This window comes from Cervus elaphus, chromosome 1, assembly GCF_910594005.1.
Source record: "Cervus elaphus chromosome 1, mCerEla1.1, whole genome shotgun sequence".
NCBI classification, from domain to species: domain Eukaryota; kingdom Metazoa; phylum Chordata; class Mammalia; order Artiodactyla; family Cervidae; genus Cervus; species Cervus elaphus.
Genome location: NC_057815.1, coordinates 47748191 through 47775925, shown reverse-complemented (window position 1 = coordinate 47775925; position 27735 = coordinate 47748191). Strand labels below are relative to the sequence as shown.

The 27735-nt window shown below is 46.2% G+C and overlaps 1 protein-coding gene across 3 annotated transcripts; it reads left to right on the top strand.

Annotated features, from left to right (window-relative positions):
• Positions 1-27428, top strand: SCN3B (sodium voltage-gated channel beta subunit 3). Of its 3 annotated transcripts, none has more exons than XM_043901670.1 (7): positions 1-86; positions 1384-1466; positions 10351-10514; positions 13654-13879; positions 19765-19903; positions 23037-23116; positions 23474-27428. In XM_043901670.1, the coding sequence occupies exons 2-6, from the start codon at positions 1412-1414 to the stop codon at positions 23098-23100; spliced, it is 648 nt and encodes a 215-aa protein (XP_043757605.1). In that variant the 5' UTR covers positions 1-86; positions 1384-1411; the 3' UTR covers positions 23101-23116; positions 23474-27428. The 3 variants fall into 3 exon arrangements, with proteins under 3 accessions (XP_043757605.1, XP_043757614.1, XP_043757623.1); XM_043901679.1 differs by lacking the exon at positions 1-86 and adding an exon at positions 869-978; XM_043901688.1 differs by lacking the exons at positions 1-86; positions 19765-19903; positions 23037-23116; positions 23474-27428 and adding an exon at positions 14080-14567 and having other exon boundaries at positions 1252-1466.
• Positions 27429-27735: the final 307 nt, after the last annotated feature.

The window sequence follows — 27735 nt, the reverse complement described above, 5'->3', positions numbered from 1 at the left end:
CGAGAGGACGTTACCCCACCCCCAACAGTACTGTTGAACCGACATCTGGATCACCTCCCTGGGTGAGGAGGTGACTATGGGAACAGGTGCGCCTCACTCTTACCCCATTTCTAAGCAGCGATTATTTTGCTGCGTTCGGTGTGTCCGGAGCCAACTGATCAAGTCTAGACAAAGAACACACCGGGAGAGAAGGAGGGGATGGGGTCGCGAGAGAGAAGCCCGAGTCCTGTACAGTGTACATTGCAGATGACGTCACTGATCATTGCCTGCGAGAGATTTGGCCCTCCTCTTCCCGGAGCTGGAGGCTAGCACGTCTGTGCAGGAAGCCCGAGTGGGGTTGCCTGGGGGCTGTGAATGGGTGGGAGGAGGCGTGCCCCTGCTGGGGAGACGTGCGGCGATGTGAAAGGGAAACCTGGAGACAGACGGCGAGCAGCGAAATCGCGGGGGCTGAGGTGTTTGCGCAGCTCCGAGCTCCGCCCCCGCGCCAGGCAGCCGAGATCGGCCCTGGGAGGGGCACGCCTGTTTGGGGGTGGGGAGTGTTGCACGGAGGGGTGGGTCCGTGGTGGCAGAGAGGGTGGAGAGCCGCCTGCGCATGTCAAGGCTGACTGAGCACACACGGTCTAGGGGGCCTTGGAGAAGGGCAGCTGGTCACCTGCCACCCAGGGTCGGGGCCCGTGCACGATCTTGTGGGCGAGCTCCCGGGAAGGGGTCCATCCCCCTTCCCTGCCGCCCCGCCTCTGAGATCGCCGGCCAAGCAGAAGGTTCCGCCTTCTTCTTTCTAGCCCCTTCGGATCTCCCCGGGGAGCCTCGGCGGGTGTGGACGGTACCGAGGTGGAACGAATTTTGTAGCTCAGACGGCAGCTCCTTGTTGGTTTTGGGTGTATGGGCACGCCCAGTTGGAGAAGCCGCCAGGGCGGATGAAGCCGGCGCTCCTGGGTCTGGGTGGATCCTAGTTGGAGCGTAACTGTTCGTAAGGAGGTGAGAGGTGGATTAACATGGATCCCTTCGACAGCCCAACCGCCTAGAGCCTGCCGGCTGCTCGGTTCCGAGCCAAGCTTTCCGCGACGCGCAAACACAGGAGACTGGAAGTTCCGGGGTGGGCGGGGAAGGCACTGTCCGTGGTGCTGATCCGGATCCCAGCAACGGGCTCTGGGGAGAGCGCGCCGAGCTGCAGATCCGCACCCTCGAACTGGGGCGGTCCGCCACGGTGGCTTGGAGCTGAAACCCCCGCTTGGTTCCAAAACCCCGCAGAGCCTCCTCGGTCACCGGAGCTTGGCCTTTATTTCAGTGAGAAAGTCGCTTCCTTGGGCCAGTTCGTCCCAGAGGGTTTCCTCGAAAGTCTCTGAGAGGGAGCGGTTGTTGACCCAGGGAATCTCTGTTTAGCCCCGGAAGCCACCCGCTGAAAAAAAAGATGCCTGCCTTCAACAGATTGTTTCCCCTGGCTTCCCTTCTGCTCATCTTGTGGGGTAAGTACCAGCACCCTGCCATGCGAGATGCAGATAACAGTAATAATGTTAACAATAATAACACATTGATATCGTTGGTGACACAAGGAGCCCTGGTTGGCTTTCCTCTGTACATGTCTGCCAGACATGGGATCCAGAGGGATTCCATGAGAGCTAGGATTTTGAGATTGGCAAAAGGCCTCCCTATTCCTTTGCTGCTTTATTCCCGAACCTCCCTTGGTGGTTTCCCCACCCTTCTTCTCGTTTCCTGCTAATTACAACGTATTTTTTTTTTCCCTTTCCTATTGCTGAAAGAGAATGCTATCACGTTCATTATAAAAAAAAAATTTTTGGTTGTAGTTGCATTTCATTTCTCAATGAGTTCTTCAAATTAATTTTTATACATTAAAAAATCTGAATGTGTGCATTTTGGGAGTGAAAATACTTTAGTTGTTGATCCTGTTTAATTTTAACAAGTAAAACAGGCTTCAGCCATTTGTGGTAATATATTAGATGAATAGGCACCTGGGAATTGCATCTTTTTTCTTTTTCATGAACATGGGGAACTAAGGTGCTTTGGTGTTTGGGGAGCTGGATTTTTTTGCCTTCAAGGATAAATAGGTTCTTGTTTATCTATTGTGAAGCAGTGAGGTGACCTTCTCTCTCCAAATAAGGGAGTCCTATACTTGCAACAGTAAAGCTGAGCAGAGTGGTATTAGAGATGGGCTTGAAGTGGGGTGCCTGCGTGTGTATGGCAGAAGTTAATGAGTCTACATGATAATGTCTGCATGTGCGACTGAGTGAATGCTTTACGGTATTGATGTATATGCCTCAGCATCTGAATGTGTGTGCTAGTTTGTGTTGGAGCATGTTAGCATGGGCATCTGAATGGATTGATGAGGATGTAGTAGTCTGTGTGTGTGTGTGTGTGTGCATGTAGTTGTGTGTAGTTGTGTAGTTATGGGCATTCAGTCTTGCCAACTTAGATCCTCAGGTCAAATATACGTGCTCTGCTGTTGATATATTGCTTGCCATCATCTTAGCTACCTTCCTCCATGCTAAAAATCAATAACCAGGATAATTAGATGTGAGCAAGCCCACTTACCTTACTGAAACTAGGTATGTGGGATTATGCTCTATGATTGGCATGGAACTCATTCTGCCGGTGCAGTGGCAGATATGCTGATGGGAATTGCCTCTTTACCTTATTATCTCTTTATTAAGCCTCCAGGACTAACTCTGGCTGCCAGTGTTATCTGGATTTTGCATGTGACCAGAAGCAGAGCCAAGCTTCCTGTTGAACAAAATGCCTGATGAGACAGGCTGGGAAGGACAAAGAAGGAGAGTAATGCCAGTCCCAAGGGCAGACTCACCGCCATCCATTCCCAGTAGAGTAGACCAGATCTGAACATGAAGCAGACATAATAGGTTGCCAATGATCTCACCTGTCTTGAAGACTAAAGGCTGAGATTTCCTCAGGGGAGGTGAAGACTAGGGACATGAGGCTTAGGAGAGGTTCTTCGGGCTGCGTAAGAAAGAACGCGAGTAAAGCAATGACAGGTAAGGTTGTAGAGGAGCTTGGGGTGATATTCTACAAAGCCTTTCTTCCCAAACCCTAATTTAAGTTTCTAATGTCTTTGCCTGAATTCTAGTGGAGGGGAGAGTATGCTATAGTCTAGGATGTTTTGACTAGGACTTACAAAGCCTGGATCAGAGTCTTAGCTCTGCCACTAGCTTTTCGTGTCATAACCTGAGAATATTTGGTTCCTCATATACGTGTATTTGGAAATATGTAAGTCTGAAAGTTAGGACAGATATCTAACATCCTAGCTAACATTTTAGCTGCACAGTTGAATGGTAGGGAAATGATTTACAGAATATTGCTAAAATGGCAGAGTACCCATCTTCCTCTCCAACCCTCAATTCTCCTGCAAAAAAGAAAAAAAACCTTTGGAAGAAGTATATGTGTTACACCTATCCTTGTCCATCCTCAGCTTCTGAGCATGGTTCACCAAGTTGAGAAGCTACAAAAGGGAAAGAGCCACCTGACACCAGTCAGAATGGCCATCATCAAAAAATCTACAAACAATAAGTGCTGGAGAGAATATGGAGAAAAGAGAACCCTCTTGCACTGTTGGTGGGAATGTAAATTGATACAGCCACGATGGAGAACAGTGTGTGTGTGTTAGTCGCTCAGTTGTGCCTGACTCTTTGCAACCCCATGGACTGTAGCCCGCCAGGCTGCTCTGTCCGTGGGATTTTCCAGGCAAGAATAGTGGAGTGGGTTGCCATTTCCTTCTCCAAGAACAGTATGGAGATTCTTTTAAAAACTAGGAATAAAACTACCATATGATCCAGCAATCCCTCTGGTGGGCATATACCCTGGGAAAACCACTCTTGAAAATGATGCATGTACCCCACTGTTCATAGCGGTGCTGTTTACAATAGCTAGGACGTGGAAGCAACCTAGATGTACATCGACAGGTGAATGGATACAGGAGATATGGTACATATATACAATGGAATATTACTCAGCCATAAAAAGAACACATTTGAGTCAGTTCCAGTGAAGTGGAAGAATCTTGAACCTTGAACAGAGTGAAGTTAAGTCAGAAAGAGAAAAACAAATATCATAGATTAATGCATATATATGGAATCTAGAAAAATGGTATTGATGAACCTATTTGCAGGGAAGGAATGGAGACTCAGATATAGAGAATGGACTTGTGGACACAGTAGGGGAAGGAGAAGGTGAGACTAATGGAGAAAATAGCATCAACATATATACAGTACCATGTTTAAAATAGATAGCTGGTGAGAAGTTACTATGTAACACAGGGAGCCTAGTCTGGCAGTCTGTAGTGACCTGGAAGGATGGGATGGGGGAAGGGAATGAGGCTAGGGAGGGAGGGCATGTGTATATAATTATGGCTGATTTGCATTGTTGTATGGCAGGAACCAAAACAACGTTGTAAAGCAATTTCCCCCCAATTAAAATTAAATTTTAAAAAACAAATTAATTTAAAAAAGGCACACACACCTAAAAAGAGAAAGAGATAGTTCAGGAAACCTTGCCATTAAATGTTAGAGAGAAGGCCTCACTTCACAGATGCAGTCTCATTTTATTTGCATGCAATTCCAGTATTGGAAAACACTTAGCTTAGATGCAGTCACCCTTCCCAAACTGATTTGTCACATGATGCAAATGTGAATGGAATTTTTCCATTCTTTTATTTTCTGCATGAATTGAGCAAAATTCCACATTTCCTTCATTAAAGTAAATAATAATAAATCCACACTTTCCTAGTGCTTTACAGTTTACAAAGCAGTTTTCAAATGAAGATTTGGTCCCCATAGCAATCCAGTGGTGTTAGTCAGGGAAAGTAGTGTTGTTTCCAGTTTAGAGATAAGAAAATAACTGCAAGGAAGGAGAAAGGACTTGTAGAGAACTCTTATCTCATGAGTTTGGTCTTCTGGTGCTTGTTGTAGTTCTTATGGTCACACCTGCTGCTATCTATACAGGATTGCAAGGTGGGCATCTGTCCTCTCATTTCTCTTTGGAGCCACCCTTCCACCCCTCTCCCAAGCCTAGGGCCTTACTCATCACCTCCTGGTATCTTCTCAGCTCTTCCTCTCCAGGTCTAGTCTCCCAGAGTAGAGTCTGTTGTGCTGGGGAATGTTCTCCTCTTTTACCCCAGCAACCCATTTTCATCCCATTCTCTCAAGGCTTTGCTAAGTGACTGGCTAGATCTGATAGACCAAGTCATTTCAGGGTGTTCATATCTACAAATAACATCATTTATTTCCACTTTCTAGAAAGTTTTACTTTCTAATCAAAGGCTTTATTTTCTTAGTACAAAGGAAAGCACTGTAGAGCAAAGTCAAGAGGGGCAATATAACCAAATAAAGAAGAGAAAGATTAGAGGAGTTGGTTACATACACATTACTATCCACTGCTTAATATAGGTGCTGCTAAGTTACTTCAGTCGTGTCCGACTCTGTGCGATCCCATAGATGACAGCCCCCATTCCTGGGATTCTTCATTCCTGGGAGCCCCCAGGCTCCCCCATTCCTGGGATTCTCCAGGCAAAAACACTGGAGTGGGTTGCCATTTCTTTCTCCAATGCGTGAAAGTGAAGTCTCTCAGTCATGTCCGACTCTTAATGACCCCATGGACTGCAGCCTACCGGGCTCCTCCATCCATGGGATTTTCCAGGCAAGGGTACTGGAGTGGGGTGCCATTGCTTTCTCTGATATAGATAGATTATTAATATAGATAGATTAATGCTATTCCTTAGTTAAATATAATCATAGCCAATCTACTCTCCCTTCTCATGTTTCTGTATTATTACTATGGAAACAGAAGAGAAGACCAAATGTCAAGTAATTTGGCCAAGATTATTCCAGGAATTTCTTATTTACAGTCAGCAGGGTGGGTTGAATGTCTACCATATGTATAGTCTTTTCTAGAAATCTAGAGGATTTCATGGAAAGAGAGGAAGTGATATACTGGAGACTCACAGGGTGGAGAAATATACTTTACCTCTGGATGGAAGGAGTTGTTGTTCAGTCACTAAGTTGTGTCCAACTCTTTGTGACCACATAAACTGCAGCACACCAGACTTCCTTGTCCTTCACTGTCTCCCAGAGTTTGCTCAAACTCATGTCCATTGAGTTGATGATGCCATCCAACCATCTTATCCTCTGTTACCCCCTTCTCCTCTTGCTCTCAATCTTTCCTAGCATTAGGGTCTTTTCCAAGAAGCAAGTCTTATCGCAAAGGGCAAGCGAATAAGGATGAGCGGATTTTGTGGCCATTTTTCAATGTCTTTTCTGGGACCTCATGAATTTAATTGACTTCATGAGCAGAGTTCTTTCTTAGGACTTCAGACTGGACTTTGGCAAAGAGAAGGTGATCAGTGGGGCTTACTCTCTGATGATTGGATTACTCAGGGGCATCTCAGAACAAAGAGGGGCTGCTATGCCCTGCTGACCATCCTGACTACATATATTTTGTCTTCCCCCCTTTTACTATAAATGAACCAACAGTGTTTATAGTCAAGGCCAACTCATCCACTTGTTCCCTGAGGGACATCACCTCACACCTATTCAAGGATGTCAGTCCAGCAAACTGCATTTTCAAGCCCAGCAGCTCTATTGCTGTCCTCATCCAAGCAGAACCATTGAACCATCTCTCAGCCTGACCCCTGTACCAGCCTTTTAAGTGTTCTGTTTGCTTCCACCCTGTCCTTCCTCACCTCTTCAGTTTATTCTTAACAGAGCAGTCAGATCGTGTCGTGCCGTCCTTCCACTCAGAACCCTCCAGCACTCACATGTCATTCAAAGCAGAAGCCAAAGTTCGAGTCATAGTCTACAAGGGCAGCCCTGATCCGGTCCTGGTTTATTTCTTCCACCTTGTCTCCTTTCATGCTCACTTGTTTCCCTGTACTCTATTATTTAAAAAAAAAAAAAAATCTTGGGACTTCCCTGGTGGTATGGTGGATAGGAGTCCGCCTGCCCCCAATGCGGGTAACACAAGTTCGATCCCTGGTCTGGGAGGACCCCACGTGCCTCAGAGCAACTAGGCCCATGCACCACAACTACTGATCTCTCATGCAGCAACTACTGAAGCCCGCGCACCTGGAGCCTGTGCTCTGCAAGAAGAGAAACCACCGAAACGAGAAGCCCAAGCACCACAACAAAGAGCAGGCCCTGCTCGCCACAACTAGAGAAAGTCCACACGCAGCAATGAAGACCCCGCGCAGCCCCCCAAAACCTTATTTTTGGCTGCATCTGGTGTCTTAGTTGCAGCACAAACCCGAGGCATGTGGGATCTTAGTCCCCAGACCACAGATTGAACCTGTATTCCTGGCACTGGAAAGCAGATTCTTAATCACTGGCCCCCAGGGAAGTTCCTGTTCTCTGTCGTTTATTCTGCTCCTTGCTTTTGCCAACACACTCCCATCCTCAGACTCTCGAGTTGCTTTCTCTGCACACTGTCACGCAGATATTCATAGAGCTTGCCCCCTGCCTTCTTTCCTTCGGTGCCTGCTCCTTGTCATCTTCCCAGTGAGGCACTAATGATCCTTTGTACAGAACACGTTTGTAGAAATTGTCCCATAGAGTTTTCATGGCAAATTTATTAGATATTATTTCCAGCATTTTGTTGATGAATAAACTGAGCCTCAGAGAGATTAAACCGTCTATCAAACTGGGAATTCCCTAGCAGTCTAGTGGTTAGGACTTGGTGCTTTCTGGAGGGACCTGTGGTCCATCTCTGGTTGGGGATCTAAGATCCCACAAGCCACTCGGTACAGCCGGGAAAGCAAAAACACAAACAAAACAAGTCTATCAAACCTAGCCTTCAGTTGCCCAATGCATCTCCCTCCTGCCTCTATAAGTCTAACTGTACTTTACTTGGAACATTTTCCTATTTTGCTCTGAAGTCATCTTCATTGAACTAACTCATCTTTACCACATCTCATTAAATATACATGTGCCTCAAGACTCCCTGCTACGTGGGGTTTTCAATGCATATTCCCTACACCTCTATCCACTCAAAAATTTTTGCATAGACTAGGATTTCTTTACAAAAACAAAAACAGGCCTATGCTCAAGACTTCAAATTCAGCACATTCTGAAAATGTTTCTGATCAGTTCTCTCTGGATAAGGACCCTCCCCCCTGTTAAAGAGATGACCCATATGCAGAAACATGTGAAATGAATTTGAAACGGCATGGATTTGAGCAAACTCCAGGAGATAGTGAAGGACAGGGTAGCCTGGAGTGCTGCAATCCATGGGGTTGCAGTCAGACACGACTGAGTGACTGAACAACACTAGATATGCAAAAGCAGGAGAGCCTCTTGCAGGCTGCCCAATAAATGCAGTCCCAGCTTGCTAAGAGTTTTAAAACTAAACCAATGACATTTATTTTATCTCAATATGTTAAACTTTATCATAGTGCCTCTAATTTTTAAACTCTATGTCTAAAAATTAAATTTGTTCCCTTATAAGTCAGATATTTCATTTTCACTCTTAATTAATTGGTCAGTCTCATTTTAAGCTCTGAATAAAGCTTTCCTCTGCTTTTAGAAAGAACTGTTTGCCTATAGAAGAACAGACCGACCATTCACAGTGGACCAATTTTTTAAATGACAGTGTATATTATTTCATTTTCAGGGGCTCTGTTTTTATCATTAATGAAGAGGAAGCCTCAGGAGGGGTTAAAAGTTCTAATATAAAAATCCTTGATGCTCATCTCACTTTTGAACCTTCTGTATAAGATGTAAACTGTCTTACCAAAGAGTCTTTTGCATTCGTTAACAGCTTTAGCACCAGGAAAAAAAGATATGTTTTTAATTGAGCAGGCCTTACTTTCATGTAACTTTTGGATTGGTCAGAATCTATTTTCTCTTCCACAGAAATCTATTTTCTCGTCCTTCAAATATTTGAAGACAGATGTGTTAGTGTCCAAGCTAAGCACCCCCGGCCACCCCGCTTTGTTCTTACCAGACTTTGCCCCAGACCCTCACCATCTTGCTTTCCTCTGCACATGCAAACTTCCTTTTGTACACTGTGACACCCCGAACTGATCCTCATAGTCCAGATTTGTTCTGAGCAGCACAGAGGAACTGTTCCTCCTTTGTTCTGCAGTTACATCTGTTAACACAGCCCACATTTGCACTTGCTTTGTTGGCAGCCACATCCCACTTTTGATTCATTCTGAATTTTCAGTCTGATGAACTTACCGTCTTTAATGGGCCAAAGTTTCTAGGTGGCAGGAACTATAGGTCCAGACCTCCGGGTGGTATGCAAGGCGCCCTCCAATCTGAACCCCCCCTGCAGTGTTTTTCACTTCTACCACTCTGCATTTATTTTTCTGTTTTGTTTTGTATGTTTTTTGATATAGAAATAACTTACATTTAAAAATTCTCTCCCTTTAAGAAATTTGAACATGTTTGTTACTACTCTCTTCTAATTTTTTGGATGTCTTTTCTCATGTGATTCTTTTTTTTTTTTTTTTCATGTGATTCTTTTATATATTTTTGTGTGTGGTGTGAGATTTTATTGTTTCCTTTTTCATTGGGGTATAATTGCTTTACAATGTTGTGTTAGTTTCCCCCTCCTGATTTTTAATTGTGTCTCTTCTTCTGCATGAAGCATCGCCCCAGTCCCACGGTCAGCTCACTGTTCTCCTCCTTGCCGCTCTACCCTCCACCACGCCTCAGAATTACCTACATTTCCCATAAAACACAGATACGCTTACATCGCTCCGTGGCTTTGAAACATATGACCCCCTCCTACTGTGCAGTGCATATAGAGGTCCCCACAACATGGGTCCGATCTCCCTTTCTGGCCTCAAGTCTCACCATCCCTGTCTTCCTCTCTCCCCAGCTCAGCCAGGAATAACGCCCCGCCTCTGGGAACAGAGCACATTGCTAGTATGTCAGTCACTAGTCTGGTTTCATGACACTTAGGAGTATGCATTCCCTGCTAGACTATAAATGCCTTTGGGGCGTGGTGAGTGTTTTGTGCAACTTTGTATCTCAGCATCAGGCCTGTCATAGGGTAGATTTCAGCGGACGCTGGTTCAGTGAAGGGGTGCATGCAGTCAATGGATGGATGCAGAGGTACCCTGTTTCGCACCTACATGCTGAGTCTTTGAGGGCAGGGCCAGATATGTGCTGCCCGCATCCCCACTGTTTCTGGTGAGCCTCTCGGTCAATGCCAGCTCATCCCTGCCGGTCAGGAGAGTGGGAACTTGGGGAACTACTTACATGTGCATGCTATTTTCCAGTGTGTCTCATGATTCTTCTTTCTCTGTCTCTCCTCCCTCCCTCCTTGCTCTCTCTTCCCCCTGCCCAACACCTCCTGTCCCCTCCCTGTCTCCTGGCCTCTCTCCAGTCGGCGTCTGCTTCCCCGTGTGTGTGGAAGTGCCCTCGGAGACCGAGGCGGTTCAGGGCAACCCCATGAAGCTGCGCTGCATCTCCTGCATGAAGAGGGAGGAGGTGGAGGCCACCACGGTGGTGGAATGGTTCTACAGGCCCGAGGGCGGTAAAGATTTCCTTGTATGTCTGACTGCTGACTCTGGCCTTTCCTTTGCTGGCCTCTGCCGTTTTGTGCCTGGCTCCCGACAGTCTAGGAGAATGACGATCTGACAAACACTGGCTCTTTCTTTCCAAAGAGAGACAGCTCCTCTGCAGATAACTGACAGCCTAATGTAGCCCAGCCTCTGGGAAAGGGAGGGAGCCCGGCCAGCTCGGAGTACTCCTGGTTATAAACAGAATAAGGGGGGGAAAGACGTAAATAGTATTTAGAGCCCACTGTGCGTCAGCCATCCCACTAGACAGGTGTTTTCATTTAATCTCTGCACCATCCTACTGGATGGATTAAATGAGTAGAAAAACTAAAGGACCTCCCTGGTGGTCTGGTGGTTAATCCACCTGCCAATCCCTGGTCTGGGAAAACCCCACATGCTGCAGGGCAGCTCAGCCCGTCACCACATCCCCTGAAGCCCTCGAGCCCTAGAGCCTGTGCTCTACAACAAGAGAAGCCACTGCAGTGAGAAGCCGTCCTCCGCAGAGAAGAGAAGGCCCCGTGTGCAACTAGAGAAGGCCCCTGTGCAGCAACGAAGACCCAACACAGCCAGAAATAATAAATTTATTCTAAAAATTAAAGTAACGCTGTTATTAAATGGAATGGCATAGGTTTAACTCATTTCAGTCTCACCATCTCTTCATCTCACCCCTGAAGTAAGAATGTCAGGGGTGATCAAGGCTGATGGTCAACTGGTACACATACACCAGTGGGTAAAGTGTTTGAGTCATCCCGTAGTGGTTACTTGTGCTAACCCCTCTAGTGGCTTCACCACCCTCCTTCCCACGAGGAACCTCTGACCTCCTTGTGATCTGGGAACTGAGGGATCAGCCATGACCAATGTCAGTCTGACTGGTTGGTGCCAGTGCCAAAACGGTGGTTATGTAATCTGAGTACCAACTCGGGGATGACAGTTATTCACACTTTCATTCTCTCTGGGGCCAGGCTGCGTGGGATTGATTCTTGACTCCACAACTTATTAACTTGTGTCCTTGGACAAATTGCTTAACCTCTCTGTGCCTCACTTTCCTCATGTCTAAAAGGGGATATAAACTACAGCTCCTTCATAGACTTGTTACCAGGACTCTTGAGCTGTAATTTTTATTTCATTTTTGGCTATACTGTGTGGCATGTGGGATCTTAATTCCTTGAAAGTTGTTCAGTCGTGTCCAACCCTTTGCAACTCCATGGACTATACAGTCCATTGAATTCTCCAGGCTAGATTACTGGAGTGGGTAGCTTTTCCCTTCTCCAGGGGATCTTCCCAACCCAGGGATTGAACCCAGGTCTCCTGCATTACAGGCAGATTCTTTATCAGTTGAGCTGCAAGGGAAGCCTCTTAATTCCCTGACCAGAGGTCAAAATCATTCCCCGTGCAGTGAAAGTGCTGAGTCTTAACTACTGGACCACCAAGGAAGTCCCATGAACTACAATTTTTAACACATTTATAATAGTTCTGATATAGGAAACACTATATAAGTGTTTGATTGAGAACACACACAAGCACACATACACATGTGCACATACGCTCTTTGGGATCCTATAGCCCGGCAGGCTCCTCTATCCATGGGATTCTCCAGGCAAGAATACTGGAGTGGGTTGCCATTTCCTCCTCCAGGGGATCTTTCCAACCCAGGGACTGAACCCCTGTCTCACGTGTCTCCTGCATTGGCTGGTGGATTCTTTACTGCTGAGCCACCTGGAAAGCCCAATACACATGCAAACATACACACAAATGAGGCAACTGATCAAAGAAGTTTAGTTAGTAAAGAGAGCTTAGATATGAAACAGGTTGTCTGAGAGCAGATACAAAGCCCTTTTTACTGTGCTGTACTCATCTTCTTACTGTACTCACCTTCCTGGAGGCAAGTTTTTTCTCCACAAAGACCTAATGGAGACAACATTAGGATGAAATTGAATTTTACTTGCTTTTGTCTCTAGCTCTCTTAAAGCTGGGCTCATTTCTAATTCTAGGCTGGACATGTCATTCTGAAGTGTCTTTGCTCCAATCAGGTGCCAGGCCTGGGACAATAGCCTTCCCAGTGCCCAGCTCAGGGCTGACCTTGACCAAGGCTAATGTCCAGGAGCTAGTGTTACAGGAGCCTGGACATCTTAATCAGTGGAGAGGTCCCCATGAACCTCAAGCCTGGTTATGTGCCAGCCACGTGCTCTGCTTCCAGGCCTGCCCAAAGTAAAAAGATGGCTCAGATGGAAGAAAAGAAGCTCTAAAAAATTGTGCTGGAAATACAGAGTAATGGTAATAGAAATTTTTGTGAGGATGAAAACATTCCATATTCGTGCTATCCAACTCAGTAGCCACCAGGTACAGGTGGCCCTGAACATTTGACACGGGGCTAGTGCAACTGAAAAAACAGAATTTTACATTTTATTTAATTCCTAGTAATTTGAATTTTAATGTCAGTAGCCACGTGTGGCCAATAGAGATTAGATGAACTGCACAGCTGTAGAGGGAAAAAAATAGGTATGTCAGAAGGTGGAAGTGTTGGAGAAAAGAAATATGGAGATCAAATCTAACTCCACCCTCAGTGGAAGAGCTGATACGTGCATGTCACTGGCAGCTCTCTGCCCATCTGGGCCACTCGAGCAGCCTGGGTCCCCTTCTTGTGGCCTGGCCACGACTGCCCATGTTCCCTCAATGGGGATCAACTGTGAGAGTCACATTTGGAGGCCTGACCTCTCAGCTCCTTCATGACAAGTGAAGCTGACTCTCTGCCTCCATTTCTCTCTGGTGGCCCCAGGGCACATCTTTCTCTCTTGTTCTTTTTCCTGATTCCTTCCAGCCCTTCCTTTCTCTCAGTCTCCTGGAACGTCACTCATCTTCCTCCGTTCTCTTTCTTTCCACCCCCTTTCCTGCCTACCCCTTCCTTCCACGTCCATGTGCCCTGACCCCGCCGTGTGCCTTTGCCCGCCCTGCCTTTGCTCTCTTCCCCGCTCCGCTCTGAGCCTCCTCCCCGCTCCCACATTTTGGGAGCTCCTGGTAACATCATCCCCTTCCCCGTGTCCATGCACTATCTAGTCGTTTTCTCTGCCCTGTCCTCACCTCTCCCCGTCTTCTCTCATGGCCCTCCTCCACTGCTTCTCCACGTACAGATCTACGAGTATCGGAACGGCCACCAGGAGGTGGAGAGCCCCTTCCAGGGGCGTCTGCAGTGGAACGGGAGCAAAGACTTGCAGGACGTGTCCATCACTGTGCTCAATGTCACCCTGAACGACTCCGGCCTCTACACCTGCAACGTGTCCCGGGAGTTTGAGTTCGAGGCACATCGCCCCTTCGTGAAGACCACCCGGCTGATCCCCCTCCGAGTTACCGAGGAGGGTAAGGCTAGGGCACAGGCTCTCTTAGGGGAGGGAAGACAGTGGGTCTCCACACAAATGAACCCCTTGAAGAATGCAAACCCCCATGTATTTGGAGTGGTGAGATCTAAAGTTGCCACCACTGGCACGTCTTCCTGGAGTGGCCAGCTTCCAGCAAGCTGCCCGAGAGCTTGCCTCTTTCTGTGTCTTTCCTCAAAGCAGATAGGCTTGGAGATGATAATGCAGGAGTCTTTACCTGGTCCGTGGACTTGCACCCTCAGAGAAAAAGGACAGCCTCCGTGAAGCCTGAAACTGCCAAGTCAGCTCCATCTTCTCTGTCCTGCGTTGAATCTCTGATTCCATGGGCTCAGAGAAATCTCCTGAGGTTCCCTAGAGGTCATCTACCCTCCTATCTGTGATCCATACGAACCTCTAAACAGGTGGTGCTCAAACTTCAGCCAGCCTCAGATTTCCCTGCAAGACTTCTTAAACCCAACCTTTCTGATTCCATACACAGAGCCTGAGAATTTACGTGACTAACAAATTGTCAGGCGATACTGATGCTGCCGGGGACCACACTTTGAGAAGCAGTGCTCCAAACCAAAGTCTGACAGTCTTTGTCATCTGTCTCCCTCCACAGTAATCATATGAGCAGCCCCTTCTCCATGTGTGGTGTTCTCACTTCATGTTCAACTGGGAGAAAGGGAAAGGTGTTCAGCTCTCTAGTCTTTGCATTTTTTCATATCTCCCCCAGGTAGTATCTTGTTAGGCTGGGAAGTCCTTTCATCATTTTAACCCAAATGTTTGTTGCAATTGAGTCCAGAATCGTGAAGGTGAACTTAGAACTGTTCTTGTTCTGCTTTTAATAGACTCGTGTTTGGGGCGCCATGGCTCCTCGCCCCTTGCAAATTTTCCTTCAGGTGTCAGAAGAGTGGTATGTGCATTTCCGTCTGTGTTTTGTCACCCAGGCAAAAGGATGATGCCATTGTACCTAGCTTTTCCTAGACCATCTATTTCCAGCGTGTTCTCAGCACTTTGGCTGCACCCAAGATGCAGGACGGTGAACAGATGAAAGCTGTGAGGCAGGAGGGGTAGGAGAGGTCACATTAAAGCCAGGCTCTTCCTAGAAAAGGATGCCAGGGATCCTGACTTCCAGGCCACAAGCGTATCATGTTATGGTGATAAAATCCATGAAGCAAAAAGAGAGTGAACTGCAAGAGTGAGCGATGTCATGATTTAGCCATGATTTAGACTGGACTAAAGTGGAAGGTAGGTCAATCCTGGTGGTGCACAGAGATGCTCAGGGCACTTGGCTCAGACTTGATGAACCACTTCCTGTCTGCAAGCCCATCTCTTCTGTGTGCATGGAAGGGCTTGGGCTGAGACCTCCCTAAGGGACCCTCGTCTGTTTACACACCTGTGCTCTCTGGGGGAAGGGAGCCTGGCGCCCTCTGCTGTTCACCATCGGGACTGTCTGCTGGTGGCTGCCAGATGCTTGGAAGCTGTCTCTGTCTCTACCTCCTGTTCTCAAAGGTTTTGCCTCCAGAGTGGTGCAGCCAGTGGAAAGTGTGGCGAAGTGGAGCCAGTCCACCTGCCGGGCACCAAAGCCAGGCTTGGGTAGGAAGAGAAGCAGAGTAAGTTTGTTATCAGAGCCACCGAGCCCCTCGGGCTCTCAGGGCTGGAAGGAAGCTTGGCTTTCTTTCAATCCAGGGCTTCTAGCCAAAGAACAAGCATCGAAATCCCCCAGGGGGCTTTCCTTCGGTGTAGACGGCTCCGCACCACTGCTGCGTGTGTGAGTTCAGTTGGTGTCTGTGAGTTGGCGTATGTGAGTTGGAATGACTACCCCGGTGATTGGAGGGTGCAGCTGTGGTCCCCCATGTTGTGACTGGGGGACAGAGCTCTGAAGAGGAAGACTTTTGCACATGAAGGACCTTAGCGCCAGAAGCAGGACTGCAGTCCAGGTCTTTGCCTCCATTTGCTGTATTTCCACTGTGTCTTTCCACCCCCAGCACCATCCCATTCTCTGCCACTTTTGCTTTCTTCCCCACCCGCTGTGGTCCCTTGGCAGCCCCCTCCACTCCTCCCCCAGATATTCACTGCTTTCATGCTTACCCCGCTCCACCATGATACACCTCCAAGTCTGCTCCACCCCCGTGGCCCCAGACCCTCTCCCTTCTCTCTGCTCAAGCTGGACTGACCCTCATCTCCCAGCTGTAAGATAGAAATTTTTCTCTTCACCTAAAGCCTAATGAAGCTACTAAGGACAGCTTCCTACAGTACAACTGCTGGCTATTGCATTTTAAAAAATTATGTATTTTTCACACAGACTCAGAGGCCGCACAAAATGTGGGACCTTAGTTTCCCGACCAGGATCCAAACCTGCTTCCTCTGCCTTAGAAGGCAGATTCTTCACCACTGGACCATCAGGGAAGTCCCTGATTTCTGCACTTAAACAGAGACTGGGGACTTCCCTGGTGGTCCAGTGGTGAAGAATCTGCCTGCCAATGCAGGGACACAGGTTCCATCCTTGGACTGGGAAGGTTCCACATGCTGAGGAGCAACTAAGCCTGTGCACCAACAACTACTGAGCCCACGCTCTAGAATGCTCGAGTCACAACTACTGAGTCCGAGTGCTTCAACTCCTGAAGCCTGTGCACGCTAGAGCCCATGCTATGCAAGAGAAACCACCACAAGAAGCCTATGCACTGCAACTGAAGAGTAGTGAAGAGGAGCTCTCAGTTCAGTTCAGTCGCTCAGTCGTGTCTGACTCTCTGCGACCCCATGGACTGGAGCACGCCAGGCCTCCCTGTCCATCACCAATTCCTGCAGCTTACTCAAACTCACGTCCATCGGGTCAGTGATGCCATCCAACCATCTCATCCTCTGTTGTCCCCTTCTCCCACCTTCAATCTTTCCCAGCATCAGGGTCTTTTCCAGTGAGTCAGGTCTTCACATCAGGTGGCCAAACTATTGGAGCTTCAGTTTCAGCATCAGTCCTTCCAATGGATATTCAGGACTGATTTCCTTTAGGATGGACTGGTTGGATCTCCTTGCAGTCCAAGGGACTCTCAAGAGTCTTCTCCAACACCACAGTTCAAAAGCATCAATTCTTCGGTGCTCAGCTTGCTTTATAGTCCAACTCTCACATCCATACATGACTACTGGAAAAACCATAGCTTTGACTAGATGGACCTTTGTTGGCAAAGTAATGTCCCTGCTTATGTTTTCTAGGTTGGTCATAGCTTTTCTTCCAAGGAGCAAGCGTCTTTTAATTTCATGGCTGCAGTTACCATCTGCAGTGATTTTGGAGCCCCCCCCCCAAAAAAAGTCTCTCACTGTTTCCACTGTTTCCCCATCTATTTGCCATGAAATGGTGGGACCAGACGCCATGATCTTAGTTTTCTGAATGTTGAATTTTAAGCCAACTTTTTCACTATCCTGTTTCACTTTCATCAAGAGTAGCCCTGGCTTACCGCAACTAGAGAAAGTCCATTCGCAGCAAGGAAGACCCAGCACAGCCAAGAAAGAGAGAGAGAGAGAGAGATCGGGTGCTTTAAGTTGAGCACATTGCAAATCAGGCTGTAGCCAGCCCATGGGAGGACATTTGATGTGTATGGCATTCTCCTGTGCCTCTAGCTCCAGTTAGAAAACCTGGGCGCTCCTATAACACTTGGACGGCTTCTCTGAGCTGAAGGTCATGGCTGTGGCTGTGCTGTGCTTTTAACGTGCAAGGCCTTGGGGATGACTTGGGTCCTATGAATAACCGAGGACTGTGAATCTAATTTGCTGCCAAGAGCTAGCAAAGGGAGATCTGAGTGCAGCCTTCCTTCCCACTAGGAAGGAATACATATCAGGACATTTGGCATGTATCATGTTTTATTTATTTTTTAATTAAAAAAAATTTTTGGCTGTGGCTCACAATTGTGGAATCTTATTTCCCCGATCAGGAATTGAATGCCAGGCTATGGTATTGAAAAGGCTGAGTCTTAACTGGACCACCAGGGAACCCCCGATCATGTTTTAATTGTCATTTTTGTTGGTTAGGAAACATGGAAGATCAATATTTATTTATATTCTTTCATTCAACAGATACTTATTAAATAATTCAAGTATTCCAGGATTAGACAACAGGCTGATAATTCAGAAATAAATATATTCTTAATAAGCACACAGTCAGTACAGAAGAGCGATAAATACATCACAAAACAACCTGGGAAGTGTTGTAATGGATGGAAAAGTGCCTGGAGAAGGACATGAGTGATAATTCTGCACAAGAAGTTGAGGAAGGCTTCACAGAGGTGGTGGCTTCTGTGGAGCCTAGAAGAATCTTTGGGAGATTGAAAAACAGGAGACGATGTTGGCACAGAGGTAGCAGTGGGGTGTGAGATACAATCTAGGAAGAGGGAAGAGGAAAAAGAAATGTTCACAGATTCCAGAAGACCACAGCGTGTATAAGTAGAGAGGTTTTTCTGTCCAAGAGAATGGAAATGAGGCAAGGAAGTCTTCATGGTGAGTGGTCTTGAGCGCCCCTTGAGCGTTAATTGAGTCAGATCTCTGTCCTGAGGGAGATGTAGAACGCTGAACAGTTTTCAACAGGGATACAGCGGAATCAGATCTGTGTTCTGAGGTCTTCCCTGGTGGTCCAGTGGCTAAGACGCCACACTTCCAATGCAGGGGGCCCGGGGTCTGATCCCTAGTCAGGGAACAAGATCCCACATGCTGCAATGAAGACTGAAGAGCTCACATGTTGCAACTAAGACCCAGCACAGCCATGTAAATAAATAAACATTAAAAAAAAATAATAATCTGTGTTCCGGAAGTAGAACTCTGAGGACAGCTTGGTTAATACACAGAATTCTCCAATCCTCATTTCTGTTTGGATTTGGGATGACCTGAAAGGAAGCTGAACTGGGGGCGTCCTTGTTTCTAATCCAGACTTGCAGAGAGCATGGCCAGACTTGCAGACTTGGGTTGATGGCACTGGCCTTGTCCCCATTTTCTGATGCCCTGTGTCTCAGGATAAGACACTCTGCCACCCCAAGTTCAGAGGACAGAGTCCGTAGACCTAGGACCTGCACAGACCTCACGCCTGTGCAGACTTTCACATCACCCAAGATATTATTTTTAAAAATTTTATTTGTTTACTTATTTTTGTCTGTGCTGGGTCTTTGTTGCTGTGGACTTTTCTCTAGTTGTGGTGAGCTGGGGCTACTCTCTAGTTGCAGTGCACAGGCTTCTCTTTGCAGTGGCTTTTCTTGTTGCGGAGCACAGGCTTTAGGGTACGCAGGCTTCAGTAGTTGAGCACATGGGCTCAGTAGTTGCAGCTCCCGGGCTCTAGAGCACAGGCTCAGTACTTGTGGAACATGGGTTTAGTTGGTCCAAGGCATGTGGGATCTTCCCGGACCAGGGATCAAACCCGTGTCTCCTGCATTGGCAGGCGTATTCTTTACCACTGAGCCACTAGGGAAACCCTTACATCTAACAGATATTCTTAAATACTTTAGACGATGTATGGTGTGAATTCTTATCCTTACTTTACAAATTGAGAAGCCGAGACTTAAATCAGGGAAATGACTATTCACACACCAAGAAGGAGGAAAATGGGGACTCAGCTGTGTGGTGTATCTCATCCAGTTCTAGGATTTCTTCCACTGCTCTGCGACTTCTTCCCCAACCCATCCTTCTTCTCTTTCATCTCTCCCTCCAGAGCATATGAAGAAAGTTAGTGAGAAAGCTGACAGACACAGGAGCTGGAGGATATTAAACCTCTTTGATAACTTCTCAAGTTCCTTTAGACCATTGCTTATTTAAGACGCACCTAAAAATAGGCTTCACACATCTCGAAACTCAGTGACAGCTCTGGGTTTGTTGGATTGCGTATTCTGAGTCTCATTCTCCCCCTTGCAGCTGGAGAGGACTTCACCTCTGTGGTCTCAGAAATCATGATGTACATCCTCCTGGTCTTCCTCACTCTGTGGCTGCTCATTGAGATGATATATTGCTACAGGAAGGTCTCGAAGGCTGAAGAGGCGGCCCAAGAAAATGCGTAAGTCCAAAGATGCCAAAATAGGGATAACCTGCACCTTCAGAGTGCTTGCTGTCACGGGTGAGGTGGTGAGCGATTTACACAGTCCTCTAGTTTCCCTCACAACAACTTTTAAGGTAGGCAGCTTGCATATACCCATTTTACAGATGTGAAAGTTGAGCCTGAGACCATTTGCCCCAGACCATTATAAGAAGCAAAGTAAAGTTTGACTTCATGCCTTTCACTCTTAGCCACCAAGTAAAGCCCATCAGCTGCCACCACAATCCCATAAAACTGCATTTTTATGACCATTTTCTAGATGCTGAAGCAGCTCACAGAGCCTAAGTGGTTTGCTGAGGCTGCACCTCAGCTTGAGGTGGAGAGGAGAGGCTGGAATTTGAACCAAAGCCTGTCTCATGTCCATGCTCTTCCCATCACATTCAGCTGTTTGCTGTAAACCACAGAGCTCATCAGGCTACCTGGGCACTGCCCTTTATTAGCTAAGGAGCTCCAAACATGTTCTTTCCCCTGGAGCTTGGCAGCGACCGAATATCCAGAGAAGGACTCTGCCGCTTCAGTGTTCAGAGGGTGCCCTGGCCATTTTCACCAAGGCTCCAGTATATGGAGCAAGTGATGGGATCTGAGGGGTCACGTTGGCCTGTCATTTGGAGAGAGAAAAGAGGGAAAATAAACCTCACAGATGTACATAGCTGAGGTGATAATCAAAACTATAGGCTACTGTCACCTGGAAATGCTTGATAAGATAAAGTACCATTTTTCATGATATCTATCATCTCGGGAAAGTAAAAAATTACAACTGACCAAGATATAAAGATGGAAAGAAATGATATGCTGGGGAGGTTGTCATTCCTGGTGACCTAGGCGATCAGATTTTAGTGCTTGAGCATAGTTAAGTGGCCAAACCTGGACAGGAAGTCCCACACTTGGGCAGGAAGTGGCCACCCTTGGACAGGAGGTGCCCACAGTTGGGCTGGCACAAGAAGCAGTTGGAACTGAGGTCACCAGAAGAGCTAGGATCCTCAGAGGGTTACAACTCGTGCAAAGTATTGATCACAAAATAATCAGTGCACCAGCCCAGGAACAGCCAAGGAAACATATCTACTTGGCCTGACTCCAAGTACAGTCATAAAAGATTCTTGAGAATTGACAACCACGAACCTGCTCTCACAGTGTTTGGGATTTAAATTTATACTGCCCACATGAGCCAGAAGCCTCTAAGCTGAGAAAGTCAATAAAAAAATTAGTCCCCAGACAGTGATAACTGTGTAAAAACAAATGAAAAACTATCCTGAAGGGACTCACTTTCAGTTGAGGCTTAATAGTGCTCTTCAGATAAAGCACTGCTGAATCTGATTCTACAATCTGATCCAAAACTAAAAGACACAGCAGGAAACGATTCAGCATGAGCAAGAGAAATAACAAATGGCAGGATTAAATCCCAGGAACTTCAGACACAAGAAGGATCTGGTAAAATACAGAAAATAAGTTTGTTTGAACAAATTAAAACAAAAAGAGGAGGAACCAAAGCGTAAGATTAGAATCAGTTGCTAAGAAAAAGGATCAAGCAGTTCTCTCCCAGATTAATCTGCAAATGCAGTAAAATTCCAATCACAATACCCACTGGATTGTTCAAGGAACTCGATAAACTGATCTTAAAAGTCATACAGAGGCCCAAAGGCTAAAACTAGTTTTAAGCCAGAGGATGGCCAGGTAGTAAACATTTTAGGCTTTGCAGCCTACTGAGGGTCTCTCCACCTACTGTTCTTTCATTTTGTTTGTGTACAACCCTTTAAACAAGTAACAACCATTATTAGCTCATGGGCTATAGTTTGCCTATTTCAAAGAGAAAGTTTTGGGGAAGGATAAGACTCTTTCTATCAGATACAAAGGTTTCTTACAGAGTTGGACTGACATAGACATACAACACGGACAAACAGAAAAGGCAGAGAGCCCCCAAAAGGTTAATGCCTATATAATAATAATAAAACCCCACTGGAACTTCCTTGGTGGTCCAGTGGCTAAGACTCCAGGCTCCCAATGCTGGGGGCCTGGGTTCTATCCTTAATCAGGGAACTAGATCCTACATGCCACAACTAAGACCTGGTGCAGCCAAATAAATAAATAAAGAAAATAAATAAATAAATAAATATTTTTTAAAAACTGAAGGAAGAATGAACTGTCCAGTAAATGGTATAAGGACAATTCTTTATCCATATAGAAAATAAAACAGACTAAACAAAAATAAGTTGTGAGAGGATTTCAAGACAAAATAAAATGTAAAACTATAAAATTCTATTAGGGAACGTAAGTGCATGCATGCTCTGTTGCTTCAGTTATGTCTGGCTCCTTGAGACCCCATGGACCATAGCCTGCCAGGCTCCTCTGTCTGGGATTTTCCAGGCAAGTGCAGTGGGTTGCCAAGCCCTCCTCCAGGGGTCTTCCCCACCCAAGGATCAAACTTACATCTCTTATGTCTCCTGCATTGGCAGGTGGGTTCTTTACCACTAGTGCCATCTGGGAAGCCCATAGGGGATATAAGAAAGTTATCTTTATTACCTTAGAAGGTAGAATTTCTTAAAATACAAAAGACACAAATCAGAGAGGGGGAAAATGATAATTTTTATTATACTATAAGTAAAGACAATCAACAGACTGGGAGAAGATATTTTCAGGACATGAAACCATCAAGAAAAAAAGATAAATATCTCAGAAGAAAGCCTGGTAAAGCAAATGAACAGTCATATCATGGAAGTACACACCCACATTGCTTGTAAACTTATGAAAAAGATGCTCAACATCACCAGTAGTCAGGAAAATGAAAACATCTATAAAATACAGTTTCCCATCCATCAGTTTGGCTGGTTTAATCTAACAGTACTAAATCTTAAGAACAGTGTGGGTAAATGAGAAGACTCGTGCATTGTTTGTGGAAGGAAAAAAACAAAACTCTTGATTCCACTCTGCTGAAAGGGCCATTCTTCTTTTCTCTTGGGTAACACGGTCAGAAGGAGATGCAGAGACCTCCTGTTCTAGAGGCATCCTTGTTTCTAGGCCCTCACTCCTTCCCTTTTCCTGTGTTTCCACCTCTGAATACAAAATGCACTGATATTCTTCCCTGTCTGTCCTCCAATAGGTCTGACTACCTGGCCATCCCCTCGGAGAACAAAGAGAACTCTGCAGTCCCTGTGGAGGAATAGAAGGGGTCAACTTGAGGTGATGTATAGGGGAAGATGGGGTAGATAAGGAGGCAGGTGCACAAGTGACCTTGTTGCGCACAAACCAAGGTGACTTGAGATTTGGTCCTTTAGATTTCTACTCTACATAGAGTCCCCATCCTCAGGGTCCATCTTAAAGTTGATGCCCAAGTCATAAAGTTCTGTGCGAGGTTCAAGTCCTTCAAAAGGTGAATTGCTTTGGCCTGAGTGTTGGGGGCAACTTGAATTCTTTACACACAGTGACAGAAAGTAATTCCCCTTCTCTCTCCTATGTAAGGATCGTGGATTAGGTCAAAGTCTTTGGCTGGTATAGACTAGGCTGGCAATTCTCAGTGAGCTGTTTTATCACTGGTAGGTGGCCTGAACACCGAAGGGCTGGCTGTCCCAGGTCCAGTGATGTCAACTGCATCAGGAGGGTGCCCCAGGGACCACATCGCTTCCCTTCGTGCATCCATCCTTTCAGTTCATTCTTCATACATCCTCTCACCTCTGAACGTTCACCTCTGCCTTGCTAACTCCATCAGACCTCTACACACCTCAAGACTTTGCCAGAACTGAGAAGCCAACATTTCTACATGACTCAATCTCAGCCTGCCCTCATTTTCAAGCAAGCGGCTCCCATGCCAACTGGACCCCTCTCCTGTGCTCCATTCAGCTTAGAACATGTGCTGGAGGTGGACATGTGCATCGGCTCCCTCTGGCTAGAGCCAGCTTACTCTCCCATTGCTGCGAGTGAATAGATGTCTTCATGGAAGGAAGCGGGAGTGATGGATTTGGGTTAAAGCAAGAGTGTCATGAAGTGGGATTTCTTGAAGGAGACTTGGGAAGTCATACAATGTGTTCATGACCCTCCTGGGGGATAACGTGTGTGTGTCTTCCCAGGTGAGCACACCAACTGAGACAGCTGGGTGGTAGTGGGCACTGGGAGTGAAATCTCAAAGTTCCTCTCAAAATTTCTGTGGATCAGTATTATCACGCATTTTATAGGAGGCACCCGAGACTCAAGACAAGACTCAACTCTAAGGGACCTTAATGGATAAACTGAAGCAGATGTAAGCCCAAGGCACTGCCCACTTTACGCTTCCCGAGATGGGATAATTTTGTGAAAAGACTTCGAAATTGAATGTGGCCATGGCCTTGTTTCTTTCATAAGCACAGAACTGGGTGGATTACCTGGCTGAGGTGAATTCTGATTCAGGTAACTAGAAACTGGCCAGAAAGGCAGAGAGAAGGACGTGAAGTAGACTTGAAAATTCCTTTAGTGAAAAGATTTGTGAATCTGAGACATCTTCCTGAAGGACAGTGGATCTGGGAATGGTATTGAACTAAGAAACGTGTTTTTAGTCTGAGATGGATGATGGCAAATGAGTGAAGTGAGAGGAGGGGGGCTAACCTGGGAATTCATAATGTCCAGGGTTTTTTTTTTTTCCCTAGGTGTTAGAACACATGAACACTGCAGAAATCTTAGTCAATATCTCATATTTCACTTTGAATGGCTGGTTACGTGTGATGTCCTTCGGCACTCTGTGATGGGAGGGGGAAGGATGCCTTATGGCGGTGGGGGTGAGAAGATGCAATGACTGGGATCTGATGAACAAGATATCCCCCAGATCAGGGGGAACTTCTTGGGGGGAAGATCCTGCTCCCTTGGCCTTGGGTCTCACCCGAGAAACTCAGTTCATCTCTCCCATCCCAGGGAAGAGTACCTGAAATAAGTCCTTGTTCACATATTTGAGTGTTGGTTTTGATTGAAGAAAACATGTTCCATAAATTCAAGGCCCTTCTCATTGGTAATTTCCCACACAATCCCTCTGAAATAGGGGACAGAATACAGATTTTCCTTACTTTATAGTGAGGAAAATAGGTCTGGATTACTGTGAGGTTTTCCCAGTCATGTGGCTGGTGCATAGAAGCTCCTTTCGACCATGCATCTAAACTATGATCTAGAGCGCACATTTGCCTTTTTTCCTTTTCAAAAGCCCAATTCAGGTATTCCCTGAGTGAATTTTAATGAAGTTGAATGGTACCTCTTTTTTTCTTATTTGTCCTTGCAAGTAATCTTCTCCTAATTTCTCAGCTCTTCTTATCTTTAATATTTTATTAGGTTATATGATTTACCAAGCATTTTAATTTCAGTTATCTTATTTCTCCTCCATAACTAGCTCTGCGAGATGGATACTGCAAGTACATTAACAAATGAAGGAATGGGCTGCCTGAGGCTGACAAGCTTTACCAAATCATAAGTTCATACAGGTGGTAATGAACTAGTATCTGGAGAATGAATGAACCTGGAGAACTAGAATCCAGGTCTTCTGAGCTCCCTGCCCCACTCTCTTTCCATGGAGACCACAGCTGCTTCCTTTCCTCTCATCTCTTTACTTCCACCTAATCTTTGCCTCTCCCGCATGTCCTGTGATATTAAACATCTCTAATCCCTAGGCCCACTCAAGCGCTCCTCTACCACTTGGTTTCTTGAGCCATGCTAGAAACGTGTTTTCACAGCCTATCTCATTTTGCTTTTCCCCTTTTCGTTGGTTTGTACCCCATTATTTCTTCTGAGTTGCAATTTAACTCCTTCCTGGGAGACTTGATCATGACTGTATATCCACAAGATACTGTGATCACCAGCCTACTTCAAATCCTCACCCACTTCCCATTTCACCACATATCCCTACAAAGGACTCAGATAAATGTGCACTGCTCTGAAAGTTTTACCTGGCATGCTGTTCTTATTAAAGGGCTTAGAGATGTTCTCAAGGGCTATCATCACTCTAGGAACCCCATCTGTTGTGTTGGTGCTGGATATTTCCCATGACTGATCCTTAATACCATTCACTCATGGCCAGTTAGGCTTGGTCTGGTTTTCCCTTTCCCTAACAGCCAATGAACTTCACTGCTCCACTTGGTTGGCCCTATAAGCTCCTCGCCCTACTGACTTTTACCAACAGCTCAGCCTTGCCTCACAGCCCCAACTCCTGTGTGGAAATAAGCTTGACGGTCTGTTCCCGTATCAGCCTTTATTTTCAGTCCATTTAAAAGCATTATCCTTCAGCGTCACCACCCCTCCAAACACACACACACCCAGATTTCTGATTCTCTGAGTTTCTGGTTTCTCCTTAGAGGCCAAACTAGAAATGTTAGTAGGAATTTTTCAAAGCAAAAATAGGCTGGAAATACGTTATTGAGCTAAGAATGGTTAACAAAACAGATAGCTCCTTTTCTTCCCCCCAAATTACTACATCAAAAAGGAAAATACCCATCTCAGAATGTGACAAAAATCAGAGAGGAAAGACCATATAACTATATCTTGGCAGGAAGAAGCAAGGAGCTAGATATGTTTCAGAATATATCTTGGTTCCCCTTCCCTTGGGGACCTTGGGCTTCCCTGGTAGCTCAGATGGTGAAGAATCTGTGTACAATGCAGGAGACCACGGTTCAATAGCTGGGTCAGGAAGATCCCCTGGAGAACATAATGGCAACCAACTCCAGTATTCTTGCCTAGAGAATTCCATGGACAGACCATGGGGTTGCAGAGTCAGACATGACTGAGCGCCTAACACACCCCTTCCCAAGTTAAGTGGAAATGGAAAAATAAAAAAGCACCGTCTTCTCCCCTCCTTTTGTAAATGAAAAACCCCTCACCCTGTGAATCTTCCTAGTCACTGCAAATGTATCCACATAGTATAGTACCTGGGGCATCATTATGCCCATCATCCATTCATTCTGCATTTCAGCACCCACTCTGCATTGAGTACCAAGAGAGACCCTGAGTGTGCCCTGTGCTATTAGGTTTTTTTTTTTTTTAAAGTCATCACTCAGGCCTTTCCTAATCTCTAAAACTCCACCGTGGTAGATGATTCATGTCTAGCTCCCCCTCCCTCTCCTTGAGTCTGCGGTAGGACCCAGTAGATGAGCACTTGAAGCAAGTCTGAGTTGTAGATCAGACTTAACCCCTATCATAGCCCAGCTAAGCCTCAAGGCTGGTGCTATTCTTTTCTTCTCCGTTTGGCAAGAGGTGCGGCTGACTGGCAATGTGTGTGACAGGGAGGGAGGCGCTGAAGGACGGGTGCTCGTAGGTTTGTGAAGCAGCCTCACACACCATCAGCAAACGCGTGCAGCCGTGGACCTGATGGAACTTGTCACCACGTTATCAGCTTTGCGTGGCTTTTTCTTGATTTTCCACAGCCAATCTTTCCCTGAACTCCAGAAATGTTGTTCCTGACCACTCAAGATTTCAACAACCTAATGCCTGTTGGTGGTGTTTTCCAGTAAACTCCTTGTTCATGTCAATAAAGTGTCTTTAAACACGGCTTGCTTTGGTTTTGCTTCACTGTGTCTGCTACACACATTCCGGCTTCTACCTGCTTTCCCAGCCTGCATCAATTCTTGAACTCAAAATCACTGGATACAAGCCCAGAGAATGAAAAATACATTGAATAGTCTAGAGTTAAAAGCATCATCTCCCCATCTCCCTTCCTTCCTTATCTACCCAAATACAAAGGAATTCAAGAGTCTCTGTGTTCTCACCTGAATGACATCACACACGTTTCCTGCCAGGTGGTGGAGGGGTTTCCAGAAAGGAAGACCTGGTAAAAGGAGGGGCCCCCCTTACCAGGT